Genomic DNA, 12,937 nt, shown 5'->3' on the forward strand with positions numbered 1-12,937 from the left:
TATGCCCAATGTTGAATGGCCTTATATTTTTGCGTTCACATATAGCCGCTGTGAAGAAGTTGTTTGAAGTGGGCAACGGGACCTCGCTCGGCTGTCTGCACAACTTTCCTTCGCTGTTTCCTCTGCTGTCCTTCGAGCAGCAACGAACACCTTCACGCTGTCCAAAGACGTTGGTGGCATTCGGTAAATACCAAGCCCTACGCGACAATGACGACCTTGCTCAAGCCGGGTCAGGGGCGAGTGGCGCCTGAGACCGGGGCCTCGAAGACAGGTGGCGATATGCAGGTGACTCCCCGTCTGCCGCAATAATAAGTGCTCAAGGCAATGCAGTGTTTTGACTTTCACTCGCGACCGCGGTCTTGTGCATTTCGCACTCCCTACATCCCGCGGCATCGCTCGCGCCCCGCGCGCGCAGGGCCCCCTTGCTTCCCCCAGCACAGCTGTATCAATCGTGACGAGAAGATCGCCTTGGCTTCCTTCTAGCGTCAGATGCAGCAGACCCCCTGACCGAACAAGAGGGCACAACCCTGAACGGTACCGCGCGGCTGCTCGTGTGCCTGGTCTCTTTTGCGGGGCCGCAGGTGGTGGTGAACGCAAGCAGCCCCAACGGGGAGGAGGAGGACCTGGTGGATATCTACATGCGCACCGTCCCGTGGACCAAACAAACGGTGGGTGGCAGCTGTAGGGTGTGCAAGGATCCTGCCGGGGGCTTAGGCTTTGCGAGGGTCGATCACTATCACAGCGTTGGGGTTGGGGCGTGGCCATGGTGTGGTCCGGACCAGGGCCAGACGCCACGTACATGGTGTACGGTGAGGAGTATTGCTGTTCGTCTGAGTGCATGTATGAAAGGCCGTACACGAATGAAGGTCCATGGGCTTGTGCATGCATACCGCAGACGCTGAGCACCCAGCAGGCCATCAAGTCGGTGTGGAAGCGGCTGGTGATTGTGCGCGGCGTGGAGCACACCAAGGAGTCGCTGAAGAACTTCTGGACCACGCTAGGTGCGGGCGGTCGTAGCGGCCCTGGGTTTTGCACCGGCATGGGGTCGACAGACGGGCAATCACAGTTTGCTCGAGGCGCCCTCATGGGCGAAAGCCTTGCCACAAGCCCCCTTTTGAGCCGTTGATAGCCAAGTATGCCAGTGTATGACTAATCAATGTAGTAACTGGGAATGCTTGATCCAACTGTAGGTGTGGTTTCAGCCCTGCTACTTTCAGTCACCTACTCGGTAAGGCGGTGCAACATAGGGTGTAGCGTGGCTGCCCAGGCGCCACATGTGGTGACAAAAACACCGATGTGGGGACATGACCCTGTGACCCAGCTGCTGCCTGCTACCTACTAATTTGGTGTCTGTTGTGCTCTGTGCTGCAGACGGTAACATCGCCGCTCGCAAGTGACGATCCCAGCAAATCATCGGCGGTCACCTTCGTGCGGGCCGTGGGGGGCATCAGTCTGGTGCGTGAGAAGCGGCGTGGGCGGGGCTGAAGCGCGCTTAGTTCCTTGCGGAGCTGGCAGGAGGACCTAGTCCAAACAGGTCGCAGAAGCACCCAGGCAAGTTTACAATCTGGTCGTGTATTCAACCCCATTCGCGCAGGTGCTCTCGCTCGTTATCATCGTGACCACGGTTATTTACCTGATTGAGGTGGGTGGTGCAGTGGTGCCCAGAGCTTGGCATCAGCACCTCAGGCCACACGGCATGCATACTGGAATGCGGATCAGCGGGGCAAGCCAGGCAACATTGCATTTTAGGGTTTATATTACGCATAGCATCAGAATGCGCCAACCTTGGGTGCCCCCGCATACTGCAGATCGACAACTGCACAACCAACCGTGACCTCGAAGACTTTATTCGCAGCAATGGGAGCCTGTTCGACATCCTGACGGTGAGGACAAGCTGCAACAGCAGAGAGTGCGGATGCCGGTGAATGCGGGTTTGAGCGTGAGCAGATGCATTCCCGTTTGCAGTGCCTGACGCAGGGAACATAAACGGTCGTGTATATGCGCGCCCCCTCGCCACTACAGGGATTCTTCAGCGCAAGCGTTGGCCTCTTGATGGCACAAGGTGAGCGCTAGTCAACTAAGTTATCAGTGCAAGCCTATAGTTCTCAGGCGTTCCCCATATGTACAGCTACTGTACTGCTGTATTGCCAGTCTACTACGGTTTGCATTGCGTGTTGCACATGGCAAACAGGATGTCTGTCAGGCTTAATGGCTTCCAACTGTACGACAACGCATGCCGGCTTTTCACACAATTGCGCAGCGTTGGCAACCATGTACGTGACCTTCAATCCCACTGAGTTCTGGATCACTATCGGCTTCACGGGATTCTTCGCCGTAGTCACCGCCGTCTTCGCGGCCGTCCTTGCAGGTATGCCGAACGCAGGGCTACCTACATTACCGCAGTTACCACATCAGCGGGCGCTATGCTCCTGCCCGGCATTCTGGGGGTGGCGACTCATGGCCTTTTGTCACGGCCGTCGCCGCAATGAGCATGGACCGGACCCTGCACGCAATGGCATCATGACCAGCACTCCGGCTTGCCCTTGCCTGCCCTCTTGTAGGCCACAACCGTTTCCGGATGTGGGCACGCTACGACTCCCCGCTGGCCATTGAGCGGCGCGTGGTGGAGCGGCTGGTGGAGGAGCGGCAGAAGCGCGCCAAGGCGGCGGAGGAAACGTTTAAGAACTCATAGTGGAAATACGGCGCGTAGCCCCAAGCCGCTGTAGGCGCCGGGGTATGATTAAAGGAATGGGATTTGTGTAGGCTTGGAATCCGGTTGTCGGGCCGTCACTGGCGGCAGAGCATGGCGAGTTGGTGTGCATGGTGCATAAGACATGGAACATGTGCACGCATATGATGCATGAAACTACTGGTGCACTGGCATCCACTGACATTCTAGCACTGTCTAAACCGTGTGTATGTTCATGCACGCCACCACGGCACCACCGTGACGGGTTTGCAGGCGCCTGCTCATGTTCGATATGGTACTTTGAGCAATGCATGCTTTATTTCTTGCTTCATCCGTTCATGACTCGTACACTATCTGGCTTCGATTACTGGAGATCGCAGGTGATTAGACTTCTTACGGGGGCAGTGCGTGGGGCAGGAGCGTGTCTGTGTGTGTATTTAGTTGCAAGTCAGCGTTCTGGTGTAACTGTGGGTGATTGGTCTGGCTGGGGGCGTTTCTGCCGGGGCGTCTCAGGTGGCCCGCCAGCTAAGCTTGCTTCCGCGGGTGAGCCGGCCCTGTGAACAGGACTGACCGGTGTCGCGGCGCGCCGATGTTGGGTGGGGTTGAGGATGCTATCCGGCATGTGAGATCGCCCGCCTGCCAAGGTGCCAACAACGTGGTGGGGTTGCTGCTTGGCCAAGAACGGGCTTATGACAGCTATGCTGGTGCTTGGCTAATGCCGGGCTAGTGCTTTCTGTGGAAAGTGGGCACAGGCATCACGCTCGTGGGCACTGAGTTGAAGTTGTCACAAATTGATGGTCAGCACAGGTCAGCACCCCTGATGGTCAGTCTGTTAGCTCACGCTGTTAGCTTGATGCTGGCAATTCAACAAGCGAGCCAGGGCCTGCCAGGGTTGCTAGTCTCCCTAGTCACGCGGCCTCGGCGTGTACAGCCAATGCCGGTACAGAGAGCACACGACACACTACGACACTAACCAGTACTGCCAGTACACATCACATCAGCTTACCGTCAACTCCGCACCTCAGCACACATACGACGTTGTGCTCGCTTGCTTTCTCTGTTTCGCATTCTTAAAGCATCATCGATAACACAGCAGGCCTGACCCCAACTCCCCAAGGGGTATGAGTAGGCGGCGAGACGCATACGCAGAGTCACACGATAACGGCTTCTGAGCTGGGACTGCGCGTGAAACGGCGTCCCGCCTTCCAATTTCCGACTCGGCGCTCCCCACCGACCGCCCCAAGCAGCGTGCCCAGCGCTCGTATCTTACAAAGGCAGGGGCGGCGTCAGTGGCCGAATTCCTTAAAATGGCTTCGTTCAGTTGACGAAACAGGCTGCCGCCGCTTCGTTCACCCCCAAAAATTTTCCGGGGGCTCCGCCCCCGACCCGCACGATGTCGACACCGACACGACACCCCCACTCCTCCCCTGCTTCCCACCGACCCAACCTCACTCTCCCGCCAGGGGAACCCCTGTCTCCCGCCGTCAACACCCATAGATACAGCCCTTTGAGCCTTTTTACCATATGCCACGCAGGTTTCGGTCGTGGAGTAGCCGCTGGAACCCCCTGTCCTTGGCCAAAAGTGGCCGAAATCCCAAAAATGTCTTCGTCTGTTTGCCGAAAGACCCCCCAAGATCCCGTGCGTTTTGGCCGAAATTCCAAGTCAAGATCAAAAACATTTCGTCCGCCAGAGGCCTTTTTGGGCAAATTTCGTTCTGAACGAAGGAAGATACGAGCGCTGAGCGTGCCCATCACCAAGCAAACGGCATAGCACAGCTCGGTACTGATGCCCACAACGGCCTTAGGATTGGGATCTGTGCCTTCGTGTTGGGCGCGCTTCCTCAATCAAGAATTTCCAGCACTTCAATATGATACGGTATCAACACAGGACTGTGCACCATTTTTGGCTGCGACGGGACCGCCCAACGGCCCAAGCAGCCAAGCTACCTCACCAACCGAAACTATGGCCTGTGGCAATACCCCTCGCTAACGCTTGGCCCTGGCACCGGCAAGAAACTTTGCGGGCCAAGCTGCCCAGCGCATCTGCACGACCAGTCCACCCCAGGTGTAACGCTGGCCCCGGAAGCCAGGCATCAGACAACAAGCAACCGTGCAGATGAGCAAGTACAAGCATTGGATGGGGCTGTGTGCGGAAGGAGCGGCACCACTGACCATGCAAGGGCACAGTAGAGCATTTATACCAGTTGCGCACCACAAGGCCTTGATGAGGTTCCGCCTATGCTGCTGGCCGCTTACTGCCAACCGCGCCTATGGACGACCTAGGGAGGAGAGGATTTGCCCGCTATGTGTTGCAAATGAAGTCGAAGATGAGAATCATGTGCTCATGCGGTGTACGGCCTACGACCAGTTGCGTTTGGGTAGCGAGATCCCATTTGGGAGCACAGGAGCACAGGAGCACAGGAGCAGAAGCACCCCCATTCGGAGACCAAACTAGCTGCATATATAAGTGTTGCAGGCGTTATAAGGGCCCCCCGGCCCGGGCCTCGGTTTCTACAAGGACAGGAATGCACGTCGTGCTCACCACCTTGTAACCACACACAACAACAACACAACAGGCACGGGCCTTTGTCACGCCGATGCGTGCTGATGCTAACAGAACGTGCCCTGATGGCGTCTTGTCTTGAACTGAGTGCTACGTGGCTTACTGCTCTCTTAAGCGCGTAGACGACTGTGCGTATCAAGGGTGCTCGGTTCTTGTCTCCTCAAAGTTACAGAGGCGGCTCTGTCTGTGCACTTCGTGCTATTCACGAGTATTGTAAATGGTCGTTGTCTCTGTAATCACTAACCAGCAAGTAGTACCGGATAGTTCAAGACAAGACGGCTTGTCTTGAGCTACCGGGGCGGATAAACCTGTCTCCGCCTCATTCCGCCCGCCTCCGCGCGTCAGACTGGCGGATAACGCAACTTCCTCACACCGCATAACCTAACGGCACAAACCCAGCTCACTCAAACGCACAAGATCTTACGGACAGTTATGGCCAAACAGAGCATTGCTATGGTAGTCGGCACACGGGAGTTATGCCTGCTTAGTCACGTGCTGCCCCATAATTCGACAGCCGCACTGATTCTGACCCCGGGTTTCACAGCTTTCCCGGCACGGTCCCACGCCATGTCCGGTCCCACGCCCTGGCGTGACACCTTGTCACTCTGCGGCCCGGAGCTGGCTGTGTGAAAACTGGCGAACGGTGGTGACGGCTATGCTGAGGGCTGCAGGGCTTATCGCCGCCCTACCGCCGCCATCCTGATGAGGAATCGTGATGGTGAAGCCGTACTTCCGGGCATACGATCATGTTACACACAAGGGGAGGTGTGTACACCTCCCCTGGTACGCACACTGTCACACACGGCAGGCTGCTCCTTTACCGGCACCGAGCCGCGTGGCTGATCGCCATCCCATACAGTCGGTTCTTGGCAACCGCCTCGGCACTGCACACGAAGAATGGTCAACTTCCGCAAATCATTCCTGGTCGTGCGCACTCTCCGCCAACCCTCTCACTCCGCAGTGCCAGCCACGCCCTGCCATTTGTCCTGGTCTGGCGGCAATGTCGCTCCCAACTGAGTCAAGGCGGCCAAGGAGCGCTTCAGCGCAGCCCTGCAGCTGGGCACGGACGTGCAGGCAGAGGGGCGCTGCGCCAATGGTGAGGACATACTTGCATCAAAGCACGCTAGATTACTTGGAACACCTCCGACCCCAGGCAATGGCGACTGGAGGCGCCCGTACCTGAAGGGCGCCTCCTGCCGCTCCTGCTACCTGAACGATTCGCATTACCCCGCCACCGGGCTGCGTTCCAGGTGAGTTTATGTTGTGGGTTTCGCGTTGTCGCGAATGGCAGCCTAGTCGCGCGCGAGCTGCTACAAGTCAGCTCCACGCCAGTGTAACCATTTGGTGCGCCTGCTGCGGAGCCGCGTGGGGCGCGCGCGGGTGTTCTCGTCTCGGAAAATAACAAGTAACCGCAATTGCAGCTAACTCTAATTTTTGTCTTGCTGCGTTTCAGGCGGCAGTGGCGACGGCGGGGGAACACTTGTCTTGCTGCTTGCTAGCCTGGAGCACTCGACGGCGTCTTGCATCTGCATTCACATTTCTCTGCCTAGACTAACGTGCTTGAAAAAATGCAACACGTACAAGCCTAGCACCCGTCACGCTGTGGGGTTTGTGCGGGACGCTGCCGCCCCTTGTAAGCGGTAACACGCGGCACACAACGTATAACCCCTGAGGGGATATCGTATAGCACCGCGCTGTGCTTATGAGTGGCCACTCAGTACGACATGGTCAAGCTGAGTACTGTGTACAATGAAGTGGTGGCCGCAAAGGCCAGATGTCTGTCAATGGAGTGCGGACACACGGAGCGGCGCCAGTGCGGGGAGACACGCCGAGGCGGCCACTGCGCCGTGTCTGCCGCCTACAACCTACCTGAGTAACCTGATCCATTGTTACGACAACTCGACAAGTGACGCAACACAGTGAGTGTTATACACTGCTGGTGCTTTTTGGTGTCGCAGGCGTGAGGGTGCAAAGACCATGCTAAACTGTAACGACGGGAAAAGGCCCTTCGAAGTTGTCAGGAACGGGAAGTACCCGCGTTACATTCTCCCCCCCTTGGATCACACGTCCTCGGGTGGATCTGCGAATGTGACTGCTCGCCAGAAACATAATTTTGACACCACGGCCGGCATTACCCGTCACCGCGTCGAGAAGGCACCACGGTATGCAATCCCCTAGTGCCGGTTTTTTGAGCGAAGCCAAATTCCGACGTACTCAGGACTCGAACCAGCGACCTCCGGCTGTTATACCATCGGAACACTGGGTGGTCTCGATACCAATTGTAACGACGGGAAAAGGCCCTTCGAAGTTGTCAGGAACGGGAAGTACCCGCGTTACATAAACAGGACCTGGCAAATGCCATGTCCAGCTCGACCTGACCTCTTCACGCATACGCGTTGTTACCCTCTTGCCGCTGGCTCGGCTTGCTTCTGCTCAGTCTGCGTCCCACCACCCGCAAGTTCTGTGGCCGCGCCGGTGTTGTTACTGGGCTCGGGGAATAGTCAGGGGAGGGGCAACGTCCGCGCCTGCCTGCCCCTGCTGGCAACAGACAGCGTTTCAGGGCCGAAGGATCAAACCCAGCACCCAGAGATATTATCGCAGCTAATCATAGGCATTTGCCCACCTTAACGGGCTGAAATGCTTTTCATATGCTGACTATTCGGTCCGGCCCCCATTCACCCATGGTGAGCCTGCGAGCAAGGCGGGAGCTGACCCCAATACTGCAGCTGAGCTAGACATTGACATATAATTGCGTAGCATTACATTGAGGACAGAGCTATAGATATCAGAAGGAGTGCTTTAGCATCTGCAGATCTTTTCACGCGGGGCCCAGGCCTGTCGTTGCTTTGTGCGTAGAGTCACCTCACGCAACAGCTATTGATTCTGAGCACAGCAAGAGTTGGTGCGGAACTCCCGCGCTGGGCAGGGTTGTCTTCTGGGCGGGGCCGCTGTGACCTAGTAGCTCGCAATCATGTCGGACAACGAAATGGAAGTCGAGGAGCAGCAGGAGCAGGAGGAGCAGCAGGCAGGGCCCAGCAAGCGCGGCAACAAGTCGGGGAAGCGGTTCGAGATTAAGAAGTGGAATGCAGTGGCGATGTGGAGCTGGGCCATTTGCACCGACACCTGCGCCATTTGCCGCAACAACCTTTACGAGCCCAGCATCGAGTACCAGGCGAACCCCACGGGGGACCCAGATCACCCGGGCCTGTCCATTGCCTGGGGGTGCTGCGGGCACGTCTTCCACCTGGACTGCATTCAGCGCTGGCTTAAAACCCGTAGCGCCTGCCCACTGTGCAACAAGGAGTGGGAGTTTGCCAAGATTGAGAAGATCCTGCCGGGCGGCGGCATGGTGGGCCTGGAGTAAGGCGGGGCTGTGAGAGGTGGCGGGTGCCACGGCGGCGGCGGCACCCCGCCCTCCACGCTCGTGGAGGGCGCAGTAGGGTACCTCAGTAACGTGGGAAGGGGCCGCACGCATTGAGTCACTGAGGGAAGCTTTGGGTTTAGGTCGCACTGACGGGCAGTCCGCTGCGGGCCATGTAGAAGCGAGGCTGCGTTTGGTTGCATGACGCTGTGGACACCGGCATGGATCAGGCCACAGCCTACATGACGGGCTGCATTGATAGGCAGGGTCTGTCGACTGCAGTATTGCCCAGCCATGTGGACACTGCGTTGGTGTGTGATGGAACGGCAACGCACGGCGTCTATTGGTTGCCAGTAGATAGAGACGTGACGCGCACTTGCTGGCGGCACGTCGGCGCTGGGGCGTGTGGGGCTCCAGCTTTGCTTTAGAACGCGTGGGGACGTGTATTTCGGCAAGGGAAATCGAGCGCGAGGAAGCAAACGCCGGGCACGCGCTGCGACGTGCAAGGAATAGCTCTGCAGGATGGCAATGCAGTTGGCAGGCGATCCGCGCTGCGTTCGCGTGTTTCACCTGCTGGAACGCCTGCCTTATGGGCATTCAGTACAAGAGGGCGGGAGATGAGGATGCCCGCATATGACATGACGGCACGAGGCAAGTGTCAGCAGGCAAGCGTGAGGCAGGCGGTTGTAATTTTACATTGTTCCGATGTGCCGCGTCCGTTCATGAAGGGGACCTCGAAACTCAGGGATGGGATATGACTGTCCAGCTTGCCAGGAACCCAGTGGTACATATAGAGCTCGAAGGGCTTACTGGCTTCAAAGCGCACTCCTTGCTTGCAGCCTTCACACTCTTGCACCATGCTCAAATTGGTGTTCTGGCGCTGCATTTCACGTATTCATGTTCCCCATCCAGAACCAGGTGTGGCTGCCTGACACGTCGGCGCTTGCTGTGGGCTGTGGCAGCAGCAGCGGCAGCAGTAGCAGTAGCAGTGGCTCCAACTATAGCAGCAGCACAGGCGCCAGCACTGCAGGGGCTGGCATGCAGCTTGACACAGACCAGCCGCCGGCGGGAGTCATGTCTGTCCTGGCGTCCCCCATGCGGCGCTGGATCAGCACCCCGCACACGCAGCAGTCCAACGCTGGTGCGGAGGCGATCAGAGCTCTGAAGCAGTCCTTCGCGCAGTGCGCCATGGGCGCAGCCAAGTCATCGCAACAGCAACAGCAGAACCCGCAGCCGGCGACCGAACCCTGTCACACTTCGCGTGTCATGCGCACGCGCGCAGCTCAACGACGGGCTACCATTTAGACCGCTGCTGCAGCAAATTGTAGCAACATAATTTGCAGAACTCTGGCGTTCGACCAGCCGCGCACTCCTGCCCTGCCGCTGCCAATTGTGTGCCATTTGCCGGGTTCTGGGAATCAGCTGCACCCTACGGGACTTTACCAACTTGCCTTGCCACTGTCCCATCGCACAGATTGCTACACCCGGTCCACACGCTGCACCAGTCGGAAGGTACCCACCACAGCGTTTAGGCGGTGCACAGCAAGACACAGCTAGGTTTCAACATACATGCCAGCCGCCTAGAACGTCAGCACACAGCGCAGGCACTCGCCAGCGTGCAGCAGCTCAAACGCCTCGTTAATCTGGTCAAACTTCATGTTGTGTGTGATGTACTTGTCCAGCAGCGTGGCCCCAGACATGTAGTCCGTAACCAGGTCCGGTACCTGTGACACGAAGGCGTGTGCGGTGTATGCGTGGGGAATTTCATCAGAAGCACCAGTGCAGGCAGATTCCATGACAACAGAGCGCAAGCCGAATGGAGTGTATTTTCCACTTTATCAAACATGGCGTCAGCGCACCTGCACGCGGCTCTTGTAGCCGCCGAACGCGGTGCCCATCCAGCGGCGGCCGGTCACCAGCTGGAAGGGGCGCGTGCTGATCTCCTGGCCCGCAGCCGCCACACCGACGATGACCGACGTGCCCCAGCCGCGGTGAGCACACTCCAGAGCCGCGCGCATGACGGCAGTGTTGCCGATGCACTCGAACCTGTATACCATAAACATATCGCACACAGCGTAAACACACACAGGCGCGCTTGTTGTTTCGCTGTGCACACGTGCCGACGTTAATTGCCACGTGCTGCCACCACTGTCACGCCCAGCCAGCCTTACTCACGTGTAGTCGCAGCCCCACTCTGTCATCTCCACGATGACCTGCTGAATGGGCTTCTCGTGGTCCTTGGGGTTGATGCAGTCAGTGGCACCAAACTCCTTGGCCGTGGGAAACTTGGTCGGGTCGATGTCCACAGCAATGATGCGAGACGCGCCCGCGCGCTTAGCCGCCTCGATCACCGCCAGGCCCACCGCGCCCAGCCCAAACACTGCCACCGTGCTACCGGCCGTGACCTTAGCGGTGTTGAACACCGCGCCCCAGCCGGTGGACACGCCGCAACCCAGCAGGCACACCTTATCCAGCGGCGCGTTCACGTCGATCTTGGCCACCGACTGCTCGTGCACCACCGTGTACTCGCTGAAGGTGGAGGTGCCCATGAAGTGGTAGATGGGCTGTGCACACGCAAAACAAACGAGGCGAGTACCGGTGCCATATGTGCGAGACATGTAAGCAAGCTGCGCGGGAAAGGAATGTGACTGGCTCCGACTGGCCCCGACAGCCTTGCCTGAACCAACCGTCAAGCTTGTCTAGCACCGCACCTTGCCATCGACGGTGAAGCGAGGCTTGCCGTCTGACTTCATCACGCCCTTGCCTACGCCGCAATGCAGGTGGAGAGCCGCCGCAAGGTACAGGCGCGCGTGGTCATTGCCCTCGGGGTTGTGTCATTTGCACGTTACACTAGGTCGTGTGCGTAACCTGCACGCCCATGCCCCACACCACTTGCCTGTGAAAGCGCGCACCGACACGCACAGGTTGGACTCCGGGTGCTTGCAGAACTTGCACTCGCCGCAGTAAGCCTGGTAGCAGGGGATGACGTGGTCACCTGAGGGAGATGGGGCGGAGGCAACGGCGGGGCCGCTGCACAGTGAGATGGAAACTGGAAGGAGATAGGCCACCACTGCCGTCAGTGCAGCCGTTGTCAGGCTTGACAGTTAGAAGCAGAGTGCGACCTTGATATAGTTACATCCTCTCCTGAACATGTACTTACCCGGCTTCACGGAGGTGACGCCCTCGCCGACGCTCTCCACAACGCCCGCGGCCTCGTGCCCCAGGATGCAGGGGAACCGGCCTGCAGACATGACGCAAATGTATCGTTTGCAGTAGTCAGGGCAGCAACTAAGACAGAACACGGGCAATGGCGTGTGCGAGGTACCATGAAGCGGCGTTGGCTAAACACGCAGTCCTACCTTCAGGGTCTAGTCCGCCGAGCGTATAGGCATCCTGTGTCACGCACCGGCGGCCCCAAAACGAATGCGCCTTACAACTGAACTCAAGCGACAGGCCATGTACAGTTACACCATGCCCGCAAGCATGACCAAGTTATCTTTCCAGGTGGAAGCGAGACTACAGGACCAGACTGCAGACCAGACTACAATGAGGCAGCCCTTCACGCGAGCACACCGCCTCGCATTACGGTATACGCCTCATCTGCTGAAGTGGATAGTTTCCCCGTACACTGCGTGTCAATCTTACCGTTTGGCACAGCGCGGTCGCCTGAGCGTGAAGGTGGCGGGCGGTGAAGGGCAAGAGGACGCGCACACATCGAGTGAGAGGACTGGTTGGGTGGTGCGGCGGATGGAAGCATGCCTGCGGGAGCCTTGCAGTGGTGCGCAGGCAAGCACTGCAAAGAGCCCTTCACCTCCCCGTGTGCCCTGCTCCCTCCTTACCCTCCAGCAAAACCTAAGCAGCCTGCCGCATCAGGTCGGCTATGCGCCGTGCGGCCGTGCCCCATACATGCACACGCCTGTTCAGTGGCGGAGCCTACGGTATTCATGCGCACCTTGATCTGCACGCGCACTTCGCCGGGGCCGGGCGGCGCCACGGTGACCGTGCGCACCTCCAGCGGCTTCTTGGCCTCCCAGGCGATGGCCGCCTTGCACTCAATGGGCTTGCCTGCAGGCATCGCGCACGGTTCCGTGACTGAAGCGCGGAAAAGCCCTGCGAGAAAACAACCTGCCTGCAGTTTCCGACATGGCGGCATGACATTTCAGGCTGTTCCGGCGGTAGACTTTGAGCCCAGTTAGCGAGGGCAGGCTTTGCGACGATTGACACCGGAACCCCGTCGTCGGGCCTTTGTGCCTAAACTGTGAAAGCATGATTGCCCAGCTCTTATTATGATTCTCTTTCGTGCGAAACTAGCCGTTTGCCTTGC

At 58.3% G+C, this 12,937-nt stretch overlaps 3 protein-coding genes across 3 annotated transcripts; 2 read left to right on the plus strand and 1 right to left on the minus strand.

Annotated features, from left to right (window-relative positions):
- Nucleotides 1–65: 65 nt before the first annotated feature.
- On the plus strand, nt 66–3,567 carry CHLRE_12g543500v5 (uncharacterized protein). The gene is made up of 10 exons (XM_001694030.2): nt 66–285; nt 582–668; nt 896–1,001; nt 1,191–1,228; nt 1,372–1,455; nt 1,595–1,642; nt 1,809–1,883; nt 2,023–2,062; nt 2,261–2,368; nt 2,562–3,567. The coding sequence occupies exons 1-10, from the start codon at nt 208–210 to the stop codon at nt 2,690–2,692; spliced, it is 795 nt and encodes a 264-aa protein (XP_001694082.1). The 5' UTR covers nt 66–207; the 3' UTR covers nt 2,693–3,567.
- A 4,308-nt stretch (nt 3,568–7,875) lies between these two features.
- On the plus strand, nt 7,876–9,315 carry CHLRE_12g543450v5 (uncharacterized protein). The gene has a single exon (XM_001694029.2). The coding sequence runs from the start codon at nt 8,224–8,226 to the stop codon at nt 8,614–8,616; it is 393 nt and encodes a 130-aa protein (XP_001694081.1). The 5' UTR covers nt 7,876–8,223; the 3' UTR covers nt 8,617–9,315.
- A 128-nt stretch (nt 9,316–9,443) lies between these two features.
- CHLRE_12g543400v5 (uncharacterized protein) lies at nt 9,444–12,935 on the minus strand. Its single transcript, XM_043068811.1, has 10 exons — nt 12,743–12,935; nt 12,566–12,678; nt 12,259–12,279; nt 11,973–12,006; nt 11,774–11,854; nt 11,510–11,608; nt 11,325–11,377; nt 10,789–11,177; nt 10,473–10,659; nt 9,444–10,337 (listed from the first exon to the last, which is right to left on the minus strand). The coding sequence occupies exons 1-10, from the start codon at nt 12,756–12,758 to the stop codon at nt 10,194–10,196; spliced, it is 1,137 nt and encodes a 378-aa protein (XP_042919155.1). The 5' UTR covers nt 12,759–12,935; the 3' UTR covers nt 9,444–10,193.
- Between the last annotated feature and the right edge of the window lie 2 nt (nt 12,936–12,937).

This window comes from Chlamydomonas reinhardtii, chromosome 12, assembly GCF_000002595.2.
Source record: "Chlamydomonas reinhardtii strain CC-503 cw92 mt+ chromosome 12, whole genome shotgun sequence".
NCBI lineage: Eukaryota > Viridiplantae > Chlorophyta > Chlorophyceae > Chlamydomonadales > Chlamydomonadaceae > Chlamydomonas > Chlamydomonas reinhardtii.